At 49.5% G+C, this 15,008-nt stretch overlaps 1 protein-coding gene across 6 annotated transcripts in view; it reads right to left on the reverse strand.

Annotated features, from left to right (window-relative positions):
• Positions 1 to 15,008, reverse strand: part of LPP (LIM domain containing preferred translocation partner in lipoma) — a 1,982,563-nt gene that overhangs the window by 410,795 nt on the left and 1,556,760 nt on the right. For all 6 annotated transcript variants that reach the window (XM_069617470.1, XM_069617468.1, XM_069617472.1 and 3 more), the window contains one exon: positions 6,658 to 6,784. In XM_069617470.1, the coding sequence (XP_069473571.1) occupies positions 6,658 to 6,784 (127 nt within the window). The remainder of the gene's footprint in view (positions 1 to 6,657; positions 6,785 to 15,008) is intronic.

A 15,008-nucleotide genomic window follows, 5' to 3' on the forward strand; every position in this document is an offset into this window, starting at 1 on the left:
TGAGTTCTCAGTTAAACATATCAAATTTCATAAACGTATCAGGACAAGTTAATCAAGTTCAGTACGAGTTGGTGATTTCAAAGAGCCCTCTAGAATATATATGTTCAACAATTGAAACAGAATTCCAATCATCTTCCAACCTGTGCTCAGGACTGGACTGAACTGGACCACGATCATCACACGTGGATTCCTTTACTTTTAAAGACAGTCCTTTTTACAATCCTCTTAGTAAGCATTCATGTTCTTCTTGTAGCAGATCCAAGAACTGATACCGGGTAACCGTACCGTACGCAGGTAAAAACGAAGGGGGGAAAAGGAGTGATTATGCTCTTAACAGGTAAGATCAACGGATCTATGAACATTCCTCAATTTCTTTTGCCAAATTTATTTTGCAAGTTTTACATTTTTTGTTACCAGAAAAAGCATAGTGCGTGACCCCCCCAGCATGGAAAAGCCCTGTTCCATCTTCCACCCCCTCTTTCTATATACCTTACTGTAAGGAAGGCATGGCAACGACAGTAAGACAGACAAGTGATCACAGTTCAAGGGTGTTTAACAAACTTCAAAAAGGGTTTGAACAACGCCTATCTAATCCCAAATCTAAAGATGAGAGCAAGCTACAACCATCAAATAATAATAACAGTCCTAGTGGTGTCTTGTCAAAATAAAAGGGCTTATACTAAAACACCTATTGCCAATCATTACCTTTAATTACAAATAGTGTGGGAAACAAAGTTATGTAAAAGAAAGAAGTGTCCAAGAAATTATATGTCAGGATATTCAGGCCGTTGGCCTCCCTTCCCCATGTTTTTAGCACAGGAGACGGCGGCATAGTGGAGCTTAGCACAATCTCTCGCTTCTCTAGCACGAGGGTGCAGTTCAAACATTAGCATCCGAGCCTTCCGTGCTCAAGTCTCTCTGCCTTTCAAAGTCTCTTCTTTCAGAGGGCCTGGTGCGACAAACAATCAATACGTTATTTTCCTCTCAGGATTTCACACGTACTCATTTTCTCAGGTGATTCACTATTCACCTGGGATCCCCTGAGCCGGGCTCAGATCCCCCTTCAACACAATGCTCATAGGATTCTCATATATCCAATTCATGTATTCAATTTCTCAGGTGATTCACGGTTCACCCCGGATCTCACTCTGCCGGGCTCAAATCTGCTTTGACACAATCTTCAAACAGTCTACCTCCGCTGGGCTCGGACCAATTTCAATTTACATTAAACACTTGCTTTAACCCAAAACTCTCAGCTGATCTCCCTTGTTCGGGCTCGGACCAACTTCATCTACTTTGTCATCAACTTTCTTTACTATATTAACATGGAAGACTTGATTGTGCACAGGATTTTGCTTGACCCGTTGCAGGACCACTTCGATTCACAATGCATATGTGAATAATGGATTGTAAATATCTGTAAATTCTCACATACCCTGCTTTTGCAAGTAATGTATGTCACTTTTTGATTCATTGCAACTAAGCTTTGCATCTTCTTGCAACCGCTGCGCCCTGAAACCCTACGGTGTGGTGCACATTACAAATAAATAAAACAAACAATCCTTTGTCACTCTTTTCCCTTTTTTCCACCTCTCAGTTGGATATCTTACAGAGACCTTTGAATGAGGATGCACGCAGTGCCAGACCACTGTGTCTAAGGTATCGTATCTTGCTTTCAAAGGTCAATCACTCATCTGTTGTCCAATTTTACTCACGTTGGTTATCACATGCGTTTCATACACTGTTCGCTTCAGCGTTCACCATACAATGTTGCTGCTTGCAACCTTGGCTTCAACACAGACCGGTCTGTTATCGGTCTCCCCAACTAACTGGTTGTGTTGGTTTCACTGGTGCTGCTTTGTTGTAGGAGCCAAGGACAGTACCACAGCAGTAGGCGATTCTACCCACCTTGATTATTGACACGGGAGAGCTCAGGGTATATCTGACATACAATGCAGAATTCTTCAGTCTGGTTTCCAGGTCTTACAATTTCTATTCAAGGTTTCGTGAAAATAACGGTTCCTTGTCGAAAAGGGCAAGGGCACTTGCGATCCCCCTTCTGTTTTGCTGTCTTTAGCCTTGTGTTAAACTGCCATCTTGGAATTGATGCTTTAGTGTGCTCACGTGCTCCGCCTTTTATGCATGTGGGGAAGTGTAATGGAAGCCAGGTTTATGTGCGTGGGTCTGCCGGACCTTACCACATCTTATCCAAGTGCAGGAACGGATGGGTTCAGAAAGGCATGAAAGTGTGGAAATGCTCCTTATGCCTGCGGAACTGTACTGAGACCAGCAGATGGAGGCTCCACTGAAGGCTGTAGTGCAGCGCGTGGGTCTGTGGGACCTTGCCACATCTTACCCAAGTGCAGGAAGGGATGGTTTCAGAAAGGCCTCAAACCAATGCTCCCATCAGAGATTCATATGAATTGCTCTAACGTCTCCCCACAGAAAAGGTGTGAGGCTAGCAAGCATGCAGTCCTTATCCATTGAGGGGAAATATATGGTTTCAGAAAAAGACTGCTAGACAAGTGACTCCCGTAGCGCCAAAGAGGATGGGCAATGGAGCCACGGGTGAGCATGTGTGATGCCATTTCCTGCTGCCCTCTTACTAACAGCTCAGCGAACATGTGTTCAGCACCTGGAGGTGAGCCGCAGAAAGCCAGTACCATATGTGTGTGAAAATATTGCAGCGTAACAGTTTTGAAAAAGTGGTTTCTGAAAGTCAATTTAACATGCAAAAGACTCCTTAAAAACGGATGAAAATGGTAATCCAGTTTGCATGAGCAGCAAATATAAGAAAGAATTGCCAAGAATTAAAAGAAGCGTTCAGTGCTTTAACGCGAAGGCCAAAGTAAGAGATGGACAGGGCAAAGCGATGCCAGCCAGCCATTCTGCCCCTCAAGCATCACATGGATTGGACATTTGTTTTGGGAAGTGTTGCATGAGCACAGTCTTGGCGGTTCACAGAGCAAGTGCAAGAGTTCAAGTCCCTCTGACAGCCCTTGTAATCCGCTGAGCTGCCCTACAATAACAGGGCTATCCAGCCACACATGCCACATCACTGGAGGTCCCATTCCAAACAGATGCAAATATCTTAAAGTACATGAAGCTTAAAAAACACAATAGTTATTTTCTTTAGCTAATGCAATGAATACTTTTTCAATGAGAACACGTATGTCACAAATGAATGTCTTAATAAAAGCATCTATGTAGCCAAGCTAGCAGTGTGCACCTTATTCTGCCGTTTTCTGAAAACTTATGTAGTAGCACTTTTTTACTTTGCTCGAAATCCGCTCCTGGTGATGTGCGCAGACTTTTTGTAAAAGGATGAGTGTGGTAATATTTTTGGCTAATTTGAAGCATAGGGAGTCCTAACGAAAGAAAGCTAGAGCGGAGGACAAAATAAAGTAAAGCGTGCAGGGGAGTCCTGGTGAAAGAAAGCTAGAGCGGAGGACAACATGAAGTAAAGCGTGCAGGGGAGTCCTGACGAAAGAAAGCTAGAGTGGAGGACAACAAAGTAATGCATGCAGGGGAGTCCTGGCGAAAGAAAGCTAGAGCGGAGGACAAAATAAAGTAAAGCATGCAGGGGAGTCCTGGCGAAAGAAAGCTAGAGCGGAGAGCAACAGAAGAACAAGTTACTTCTTACCTGGTAACGTTCTTTCGATGGGATGTTCCTCCGCCGTATTCCTTATCTTTGATAATTCGTCTCCAGCTTGCTGGCCTCGGAAAAATAATTTTTTCTCAGTAGAGGGCGCTGCGCATCGACGTCCGTCGAGTTGGTGTCCCTCGAAAGCCACCGTATCGGCGCCAATGTCACCATGCCCATAAATAGCCACGTGCAGCGTCCGTTGCTCAGTTCCGTTTTGTAGCATAAGATAATTCCTGCATGAATTGGTTATTGACCTTGAAGGAGCGTAAGCTGTAACCACAAGGGAAGTATTACTGCGGGGATGGATTGGAGGGGCAATAAGGAATATGTCGGAGGAACATCCCATCGAAAGAACTTTACCAGGTAAGAAGTAACTTGTTCTTCGAAGGGATTGTGTCCGCCGACGTATTCCTTATCTTTGATAGACTCCCATAGCAGTGGTGAGTAATGCGGAATAGAAGCGAAAGGACTTACCTCTCCAAGAGGTTCCTGAGGGGCGATATGGTGTCTGACGGATTGCAGCTCCCAGGGATTTTGCTGCTGCCTTTGAGGTTTGTAGCTTTGCTAAACTGTCATCCGCCTTCTTACCAAACAAAGAAGAGCCGTCAAAGGGCATATTCAAGAGTCTGCTTTCCACATCTGGAGCAAAACCAGACTTTCGCAACCAAGCAAATCTCTGGGTTGTTGTACTTGCCACCATTGCCCTGCTGATGCTGTCAGCAGAATCGATGCCAGTTTGAAGGGATTCGCACATTGCGTCTTTACCATCCTTAATGATGTTTAGAAACGCTTCCCTTTCTTCTCCCTCTGGGAGGCAGTCGGCCGCTGATGAAGTACCCTCCCAAAGTGTGTGGCTGAACCTTGCGAGCGTACAAGTAGAATTGATGGATTTCAACGTCATGCTACATGCAGAAAAGACTTTTTTTGGCCATAGAGTCATATCTCTTGTCATCCCTGTCCTGTGGAACAGTAGGGTAAGCCGATTTACTACCTGATGAAGTTGCTGGCTGAACAACCAGACTCTCCGGAGTTGGGTGTCTGGATAAATATTGAGGGTCAGCAGTAGACACCCTATATTTGGCTGATAATTTTTTGTTAACCGCCGGGATAACCTCAGGGGTTTCCCAGTTTGCCAATATTTTCCTTTGTAATGCCGCATGAAATGGCACCACAGGATCCTCCTGTGGACCTTTAACCAAAATGTCTGTGAGGTTGTCTTTCTGAAAAGCAGGTGAGGGTGTAGACCACCCCATAAACTCTATTATCCTTGCCATCAAGGTTCTATAAGGGGTTTCAGCATGTTCCCCTGGGTCTGGTTTGGCAAATTCCACTTCTGGGGAAGTGTCCAACCCACTTGCTTCATGTAAGGATTCTTGGAGGTCTTTTAACCTACCTTCCTCAGAGGTAAATTCCTCTGGTACAGGAGTTGCAGATTCCTGCAACTCAAAAGGTCTTTCCTGATCCGAATTCTCCCCTTCTTCATAAATAGATGAAAAGGCTCTGGAATGATCAGATGTTGGAAATGGTATAAATCCCATTTCCAGAGCAGAAGGGGCCAAATTTGTCATAATTGGCTGAGAAAACGTCGACGTTGTCGATGCGGACGTTAAAGGCTTCGAAGCCATCAAAAAAGGCGTCGAGAAAGTTGGTAGAGGCATCGAGGAACTCAAGAGTATCGGAATTCTACTCGAGGTCGTCGACGACATTCTCGTGATCTGGGTATGGCCACTGGCTGTGAGGTGGCCGTGGGTTTGTCCTTTCTCAGCACCGGCGTCGAATCGACTGACCTTTGCGTCGAAGAACCCTTCAATAATGGCGTCGAAGACGCAGATCTATGCGTTGAAGGGACTTTCGACGATGGCGTCGAAGACGCGACCTTGCCTTTGCTCGAGGGTTCGTGGCGCTCTCGAGTAGTTTCTTTCGCCGGGTGCTGCGACTCGCAGCATTTTGATTTTTCGGGTCTTTCACCCAGGGTGTCACCCTCAGCAGTCTTCGAGGGGGTTGAGGCCGCTTTCTCGAAGACGCGAAGCATCTTTTTCCTGAATATCTCCCACTCAGCCTGAGAGCTATGTTTTGTGGGGCAGGAGACCCTTTTCGGGGAAACTGAAGACGACGACGAGGAAGGGGACCTTCGACGTCTCTTTTTTGAATGCTTAGAGCTCAAAGAGTGATGGGAACTGCTTCGAGACCTAGAACGAGAATGTCTTTTGTGATGGCGAGGAGACGAATGTCTCAACTTCGCCCAGGAAACTTCGAAGAAGTTTTAACTGCCTTACCTCTCTCGAGCTTCCCCTTACGCTCCTTCAAGGCTTTCGCTGTCATGGACATGCAGTCCTCGCACTCCGAACAATGGTGCTCGACTCCCAGGCACCACAAACAGATCCTGTGAGGATCCGTCAATGACATTTTCTTTCCACTATCTCGACATTTTTTTAAGCCGGACCGTGGAGTCGTCGGTTCGGATGAGGAAGCCATCGAGTACGAGTCGGTATTCTTGAGGAATAATGAAGTATATTTGACTGAAGAACTGAGCAACGATATTCCGAGGCACCACGAAGTGTGGAAAAACTGAACTGAGCAACGGACGTTGTGCGTGGCTATTTATGGGCATGGTGACGTTGTCGCCGATACGGTGGCTGTCGAGGGACACCAACTCGACGGACGTCGATGTGCAGCGCCATCTACTGAGAAAATGTTTTCCGAGGCCAGCAAGCTGGAGACGAATTATCAAAGATAAGGAATACGTCGGAGGACACAATCCCTTCGAAAGTAAAGCGTCCAGGCGGGTCCCGATGAAAGAAAGCTAGAGCGGAGGATAACAAAGTTTCCCCAAATTGAGTTTGAACATATTAGTCGTATTGCAAGTTGCAGGGACCATAGCTTGTAAAATTCAGCATTGAGTACTATTGTGTTTGGTGGCAAGACATCTCTTGGCACACAGGCACTGGCACGAGGGGCACATCCTCCAGGACCCCCAGATCCTGACGCAAGAAGGTATGGCAAGTACTCACCAAAGTAATCCTCAGAGGGAGGGTGCTCCATGTCAAAGAGCATCTTCTTGGTTAGACGCTCCAGCTCATCTTCTGGTCGGACGACTGGGGCAGGGGCAGATGCCGGGCCAGATGCGGAGTAGCCCCCCTGAAACGGAAAACAGAGGCGTTAATGGCAGCCAATAAGCAGTAGATCAAACACTGCATCCAGGTGAGCTCTGAGGCATTTTGCATGTTCTGTTGGATTCCTAGCACAGCAACTAAGCACAAGAGTACTCACCTCACGTTCAACAGGGAACGCAGAAGCGGCCAGAGGGCACACCACATCTTCCCCAGCAAGAGTCGCGCGGGGCTGGATTTGTAGGTTTAACATTGGACCCTGTCACAAAGATCAGACATGACATGTGTTGCCCCCCACCTCTGTTAGCCATTCTTTCGAGGTCAATATGTGCATACAGGTAAGTCAAAGATGGTTGGAATGCTCGTGCACACACCAATATGTAAAGGTATCTCTGTTAGGATCAAACGGTCCACAGTAAAAGTTCTTCTAGTTCTGGCCAGGGTCGAGCTTTGGGTAGCAGCAATCATTGCCACTCTCCTAAACCTGGCCCGTCAGTGTTTAAAGTAACGGCTGTGCTGTTGGCAGGCTCTTTGGCATGTGGTGGGAGGCCTTTCCTCCCAGCAGGTGGCATCACGTTGGCGCTGCCCCTGCTCGAGACTCTGGGCAGATTTTTGGGGCAAATGGCCAGGGATTCTGGCCCAGATCATCAGTGGAATGCCAGGCAGACACTGCCCTTTGTTTCGTGGGCGTTGCAAGGTAGGGTTAAGCCTGGTCACCCAAGCCAACCACTAGGAAAGACGAAACGGGGCACTGACATTCTCAAGCCGCCGAGAAGGCATGTAAATGATAAAGGTGAGTAGTGAGATCACAGGTCTGCCAGCATCAAGTGATCTGCGGGAGGAATGGGGTTTGGGGTTCTCATGACATTACTTGCGATGCACAGGAAACGTTGCCTGACAGTTTTACAGCATTCTATGGCAAGGAGAAGACTTCTACCAGGGCTGAAAGCATCAAGAGACACTCGAGATGAGCCAAGGGGACCGAAGGCAATATGGAATGCATGACAATCGAGTCTAGCGGTCTGGCAGCATCAGAATGCATGGGATACAGTAGGTGGGCACACCAGTTCTACAGCGTCAAGTGGCCCAGAAGAAATGATGTTGCAGCTGGTCTTATAATAAAATTGTTCAATGGTCTGCGAAGAGGGCATGGGATGCCCGCTCAGCAAGGAGTTCAAGACCTACCAGTTCTACCCTGGCGGGTGACAGTGGCAGCTGAGAGAAGCCCACTTCCTGCCTCCCCCTGCTCCCAGTGCCACTATGTTTCTCTGCAGAATTGAATTACATCACCAAAACCTGTGAACCAAATGCTGGCAGAATCTTCAATGCAATTCCAGAATACAGAGCATATTCAATTGCAACAGAGGGCAATGCTGCAGTTCCCTACATGCAGACCGGGAAACGTCCCAGCAAACAATAACAAGACAGATGCTATCCCTGCAAACAGCAGCATACGCACAATGCTGGCTGTAAGCGGTGCCAGAAGAGCCGGAGCTGGAGCCCATACGCGGCTACCCAGAAAACCGCTCCGCACACGGCAGCCCTGAGACGCCCTGAGACACCCAAAGAGGAGCCCACCGCTGGCCCCTGGATCACCAGAAGCATGAAAGGTGGGCAGAGACCCAAAATGGAACTTCACTTACCATAGGAGAAGCCTGATGGGCCCCCCTAACACAAAGTAATTATAAGTTGCTCACTGTAGTGACTAACATACTCTTAGTCAGGACTCAAGTCGAGGGTACACGCAGGTGGACAGAGTCCACCCTCTTTTTCCAGAGGGCAGACTCAGTCCCCCCCGGCTAAAATGAAAAACATTGAATGTCCTCTTGGAATTTATGAACTAAAGCCAACCTCCGGGATCGAATAGCAGTCGTCAGGTTTGCAGGCCGGACACTTCACCACTGCATTATATAACCTGGTGGAACTTTACAAATAACTAAATGTGAAATGTCCCATTTCGGTACTGTAAGTTCCAAGGAAAACATTTGTATTGGTTCTTGGAGTTTAAAACATGCACACCATTGAACGTTTTCAAAAACACTATTTGTAGAAAATATCCTCTCTTGGTTTTGTGTGTGTGTTGAATTTAGGAAAGGCAAATGCCACTCGTCTTAGGCAATTTTGGTGGTTAGGCAAAGGCAATTTAATGACCCCGATATGCAAATTTTTGGTGACATCACATCCCATTGCGTTTGTTGATGAGTCCCCCCCCCCCACAATTACAATTTTAGGACTTGACCCCTGCTCTTAGTCCTTAGTCCCCTTTCCTCCATACTGTATGGGCGTCCCTTCCAAGGGAGACAGAACCTTTTTCACCAGAAAAATCTTGTCTAAATTTAGAGGCGCGCAGGGGTGTGGCCCTGGGAGCATGTGCTGCCATGACTCCGCCCTCCGGCGCCACACCTCAGTCCCCATAGACACATCGACAATAGATTAACATTGCCTAATGACACCAGTTTTATTAGAGGGGAGAGAGGGAAGGACGTATGGATGTATGGAGGAAAGGGGACTATGTAAGTCACTACGGTGAGTCACTTATCTTTACTCTTGCGTCCCTTCCTCTTTCCTCCATACTGAATGGGCGATTATCACTGAATGTAGCCCCAGGGTGGAGAGGAGAACCTCCCTAAGCAAATAAGTTCCTGAGAACCAACTGTCCGAAAGCCGCATCAGATCTAGAGCCGGCATCCAAACAGTAATGCTTGCAAAAAGCAGAGGGAGTGGCCCAAAGTGGGCGCCCTACTTCTGACCTGCCAAGGGACATGGCGCTGGAATGCAATGGCCGTTGCCTTGGCCCCGACTGTGTGGGCATGCATGTTGGCCGGAAGCGGCTTGTGCTGGCCCTCATATGCTTCTTTGATGGCAGAGACCATCCAGCAGGATATGGAAGCCTTTAGAGGCCAGATAGTCTGGTCTTGAGCCTCTGAAAGTGACAAACAGGGCGGACGATTTACAGAAGCCCTTGGTCCTGTCCAAGTAGAATTTCGGGGCATGGGAAAAAAATATAGGAAGGACCATTTCCTCGTTCAAGTGAAAGCAGATGGAACCTTGGGCAGAAATGATGCATGTGTCCGCAGGGCTACCTTCTTGCGAAAGGTAGTATATGGTTCCGAGGCGACCAGCGCCTGGATTTTGCCGACTCTACGAGCCGAGGTGAGGCTGGCTAGTAAAGCCGTCTTGATGTTTACCAGCCTGATGTCCACGGACGCCACTGGCTCGAACGGTTTGTGCGCAAGGGCCCCCAAGACTATGTTAAGGTCCCACACAGGGTGCAGTCTCTTGACGGGTGGGTAGAGCCTTGTGAGTTCTGTCAGATGTTTCTTGACTATAGGGTTGGAGGAGAAAATGCCCTCCTCTGAATTCCTGTAAGCCCCAATGGCTGCAAGGTATGTGTGGCAGGTGTCCACCTGCACACCATAGTGGGCGAGGTGCGCCGAAAAGGGGAGCACGTCATCCAGGGTGCACGCCACAGGGTCGATTCCTTTGGACTCTGCCCAGTGGCAGAATCTGATCCATTTGCTTTTGTACTGGGCCCCGGTAGCTTTGCTCCTGGTGCCCTGTATGATCTCCAGATTGGCCTGTGAGAGGCTAAGGTGCCAAAGCCTTACCTGCTCAGGTACCACGCTGTGAGGGCTAGATTCTCTGGCGGCACAGGGTGGATGACCCTGCCCCCCTGCTGTGCCAGCCGATGTGCTGGTCCTGTCGGGAGGTGAATCGGGGGCACTTCCAAGAGGCTGATGAGCTCTGAAAACCATGGCGTGGCTGGCCACCATGGAGCTATTAGAATGATGAGGAGTTAGCGAGACTCCTTTATTTTGCAAATTACCCCGTGGGAGTGGGTGGAAAGGCGTAGTGTTACGCTCACCTGGTTCCCACAGGGGCGTCGATCGGACCCGGACAGCTGCGGTCTCCACCAACGTGATGCGTAGTAGTGAAGAGATGACAGTCTGGACTGGCCCGCCTAATCTTGTCTGCTGGACTCGTAGAAGTATTCTCCTGCAAGTGGAGAAAGGGATTTAGCCACCCGTGGACTTTAGTGATGTCCCCCTCTCCCCCCAACTGTTCTCCCCACTAATCACCTCCGATATCCCCTCTTGGTAACCTCACCTTATGTTTTTAAATTAGCTCTCCATCCTGCATGGCATGCAGGGGAGCGTAGATACCAGTTACTTCACTGGTTTGAAGGTACTGGAGGAGTTCCGGAGGAATATTGTCTCCAGTGTCTATAAAGTTCAAAGAGTTCAATATGTCCGATGTTCACTCTTGTTGCATTCCCCCGTTAGGTTGCAGCTGGGTCCAAAAGAATATTGCCTGGAGGCAGCTGATGGCATTCAGGTAAGAGTCTGTATTACCAAACACTGTCCGGTAAAAGTTGCATGAGTTTAACTTGCTGTTTTCTCTCCCTTTATAGGTGCGGCATAGAAAGATGCGGCGAATTAAAGGATAATACCTCCGGTGGTAAAGCAGCTAAGCCTATGGTGGCAAAGAGATTGTCTTTGTCAGTTTTCTCACCTTGTTATTCCTTTTGTTTTCCCGCCAGGTGCTGGGTTCGACGAAGAAAAATGATGGAGGCAGCGCCGAGTTGAAAGATGCAGTGGACTGGTGAGTATAACGCAGCGCTGCTGCTGGCAAAGCGAGCTGAAATAATGTCCTTTCCAGGCTCAGAGATGTGCTGGGTCCGGAATCAGGTAAGGAATCAAATAATGTCCGTGATCTAACCTCTTCTCCTTTCTTTTCCTTTTGTCTAGGAGCTCCGGATTCGAGGCGGGCGTGGCAGAAGACTGGATGCTGACTTGCAGACACGGTGAGCGTTACGCTGCTGGATGCAGAATAACACAAAGCATGAGCTGCTGTTCGGGCGTGGTTTAAATAGCCTGCAAAGTAGTCCCTGGTAAGAAGTTCCCCAGAACCACACCCGAGTAAAAAATAGTCCCTGTAATAAAATAGTCCCATCCAGGCCTCACGTTGGCTTGGACTCATTTGCAGCATGGTCTGCATAAGGTAAGTAAAGTCTATGAGCCTGGCGCCTATGGCGCCAGGACTGATTTCTATGATGAGCCTGGCGCCTAAGGCGCCTAAGGCGCCAGGACTGAATCCAAACAGCCCCCAGCCGGGGCTGTTGGGGTTTTAATGAGTATCTGGATGCCTGCTCCCGGGACTGATGGGCTCGATCCGGATGCCCGGGGGTAGGCATCATGACACGTAGGCTTTCATGCCGGTCCACTGGAGGTGAAATGCGTCACCCAGAGAGCCGGGGCTCTGACCTTGCCAGGATGCAAACTGGAGACACTTCTTGTTGCGCCAGGTGGCAAAGAGATCCACCTGGGGTGACCCCACCTGTTGAAAATCTCCTGAATAACGAGGTTGTTTAGCAGCCACTCGTAATTGTCCACTCCCAGGTATATTTCGTTTTCCAGGGCCCATTCCCACATGCTGATCGCCAGTCTGCACAGAGGAGGGGATCTGGTGCCTCCCTGCTTGTTGACATAGCACATGCTGGTTGAGTTTGAGGACAACCTTGCCCCTGAGAAGTGGTAGGAATGCCCTGAGCGCCAGCCAGATGGTGTTCAGCTCTAGCCAATTAATGTGGTATTCCTGCTCCTGTCGACTACAGGTGCTGTGGACCAAGATACCGTCCAGGGTGGCTCCCCAGCACTCAAGCAAGGAATCTGTGGGGATGGTGGCACGCGGAGTAGACGGCCGGAAGGCAGTGGTCGAAGTGGGCGGGAGTGGTGCTCCTCTACCTCTTTTAATTAAGTTTTACCATTCCAATACTTCTATTTTAAAAAGAAACCGTTCCAGAATGGTTTCATTTTAAAATAAAAGTGTAGGAATAAGATGAAGTTTGCACTTTCAGTGCAATGCACTGAACGTTCCCTTAAACAACAGGCACATGTGTTTTCGGGTTTGTATTGTGCAAGAGGAGGGGGTGTGGTGATGGTGTTTGTGGGGAGCGGTGCAGGCCAGTAGGGAACATAGTTCCACTACTTCTTTTCGTACACTTCAACCACTGCCGGAAGGGCTTGCCCGTCCGTAGGTTGCCGTCTCTAGACCACCAAGTAAGGTCCGGATGGAGAGATGGAGCAATGTTGATCATCTCGGATTGAGAGGCGCACTCCTGGTTCCATGAGGCCGCCAAGTGCAGCTGAATCCTCCTCATCCTTAGTCTTGTGTGCGGAACGGCCAATAGGACCGCTGCCAGTAGACCCAGGAGATGTTGGTACCACCATGCCGAGGTCACCTCCCTGCTGAGGAAGTGGGTGGTGGCCCTCTTGATGGCCGAGATCTTGTCCTCCGACGGTAAGACCTTCTCGGAGCATGTGTCCCAGATAAGGCCTAAGAATGTCAGTCTGCGTAGGCTGCAGCTGCGACTTCTTGAGATTGAGCGAGAAGCCTAGATCGTGCAGTGTGTTCATAAGGGCATGGGAAGAGTGATGAACCGCTTCTAGAGGTGTAGCCCTGACGAGCCAGTCGTTGAGGTATGGGTAGATGTGGAGGCCCTGCGCTCTGAGGGCCACCACCACATTCATGAGCCTGGTAAAGATCCTGGGGGCCGAGGTGAGGCCAAAACGAAAGATCTTTTATTGAAAGTGGCAGCCCATGATCCTGAACCATAGGAAAGAACGATGGGGTTGCCATATCGGGACATGTAGGAACAAGTCCTTCAGATCCAGGGAGCACATCCAGTCTCCCTTGTCCAATGTCTCCGCTATAAAAGCTGGTGTAACAATCTTGAATTTTTGCAGGGGTAAGGAGAGGTTGAGGGTGGAAAGGTCCAGCACATCTCTCAGGCCCGCCTGGTTCTTATTCTGAATGGTGAAAATCCTGGAGTAAAAGCTAAAGCCTTGCTGGGAGGCTGGGACTTCCTCCACTGCCTGGCTCTCTACGAGAGACTGGATCTCCGCCAAAAGAGTTGCTGTCCCAACCTGTGGCAGTGGAGGGGAGGCTGGGATAGGAAGGTGCTATCCCGTGGATACTACGAAAGGATCCAGGGGTCTGCAAAATTCTGGCGCCAGAAATGTGTACGGAGAGCAAGTCTGCCCCCCACCAGAGACACGTGGACCTGAAGGGGCGTGTCATGCCTTCTCTCCCTCTGAGGCTGTAGCTGAGGAGGATGACTGGAAAAAGCCCTTACCTCCCCCCACCCACTTTTTTGTTGCTTGCGCCGGTTCTGAGACAACGAGCGGTCCGGCTGCCTGGATCTGCGTTCCTGGAAGCCGCAGAACCCTCCGTACATATGACCCCTTTCTGAGCGCTGCTGAGATTGAGCGTACAATTTGGGTGTGGTCTTCGTAAGGATGGATAAAGACTTAGCTGTTTGTGAGCTGTTTTTCTTGTCCAGGTCCTCGTCCGTAGAGGAATGGAAGAGATCGCACCCCCCCCTTCGAACGGTAGATCTAGTATGCGTTCCTGGACATCTGGGTTGAAATTTGTTGCCCGGAGCCAGGCTGTCCTCCTTATATCTGTGGCAATACAGATAGCAAGGCCAGAGGTGTCAATATGGGCCACTGTGGATTCCATGAGATCATGTGCCACCAGCTTGGCCTCCGCTAGCCCCGCCTTAAAACTTGACTGGCTATGGGTGGTGAGTTCCGGGAGGAAGTACGCAATTTCCCGCCATAATCTTTGGTTGCCGGATGCCAGCATGGCATCGGCGTTGGCCTGACGCAGATGTAACAAAGCGCTGGAATAGAATTTCTTGCCATACGCCTCCAAGATCTTCTCCTCCTTGCCTAGCAGCGCTGTGGAGGACGACAGAGGTTTGGAGTATAGTGATGCCACAGCGATGGCTGAGGGTGGGCCAAAAGCAAGAGTGTATCCCCCTCCATCTGCCTGTACTTGGCGTCCAGGCGTCGATTGACAGGCTGGGCCGAGTGGGGTTTGAGCCAGTCCTTGACCAGGGAGACTACATCGGTCTGCATAGGAATCCCTGATTTGGCAGAGGGGCGTCATTTGAGGACTTCAGCCAGAACCCCCTCTGCCAGTTGCTCGACCTCAGGTTGGGGTAGGCCCAGATACTCCGCCAGACCAGCAAGATGTTTGTGGAAAGCCCTGGCTGAGTATGGTGTGTCTGAATCCTCCTCCTCATCCATATCCTGCAGATCTGGAAGCCCCTGTGGAGGAGGAGTAGTTGGCGCTGGAGGCTGGGGTACAGGGACCACGGCCGGAGACTGAGGAGGCGGCGGAGGTGCCAGCTGGGGAGCTGGAGAAGGCGGCTGCGCCAGGGCCTGGGGCGCCAACTGAGGTGTCCA

This window comes from Ambystoma mexicanum, chromosome 10 (genome assembly GCF_040938575.1).
Source record: "Ambystoma mexicanum isolate Mex_15411 chromosome 10, UKY_AmexF1_1, whole genome shotgun sequence".
Classification (NCBI taxonomy): Eukaryota; Metazoa; Chordata; class Amphibia; order Caudata; family Ambystomatidae; genus Ambystoma; species Ambystoma mexicanum.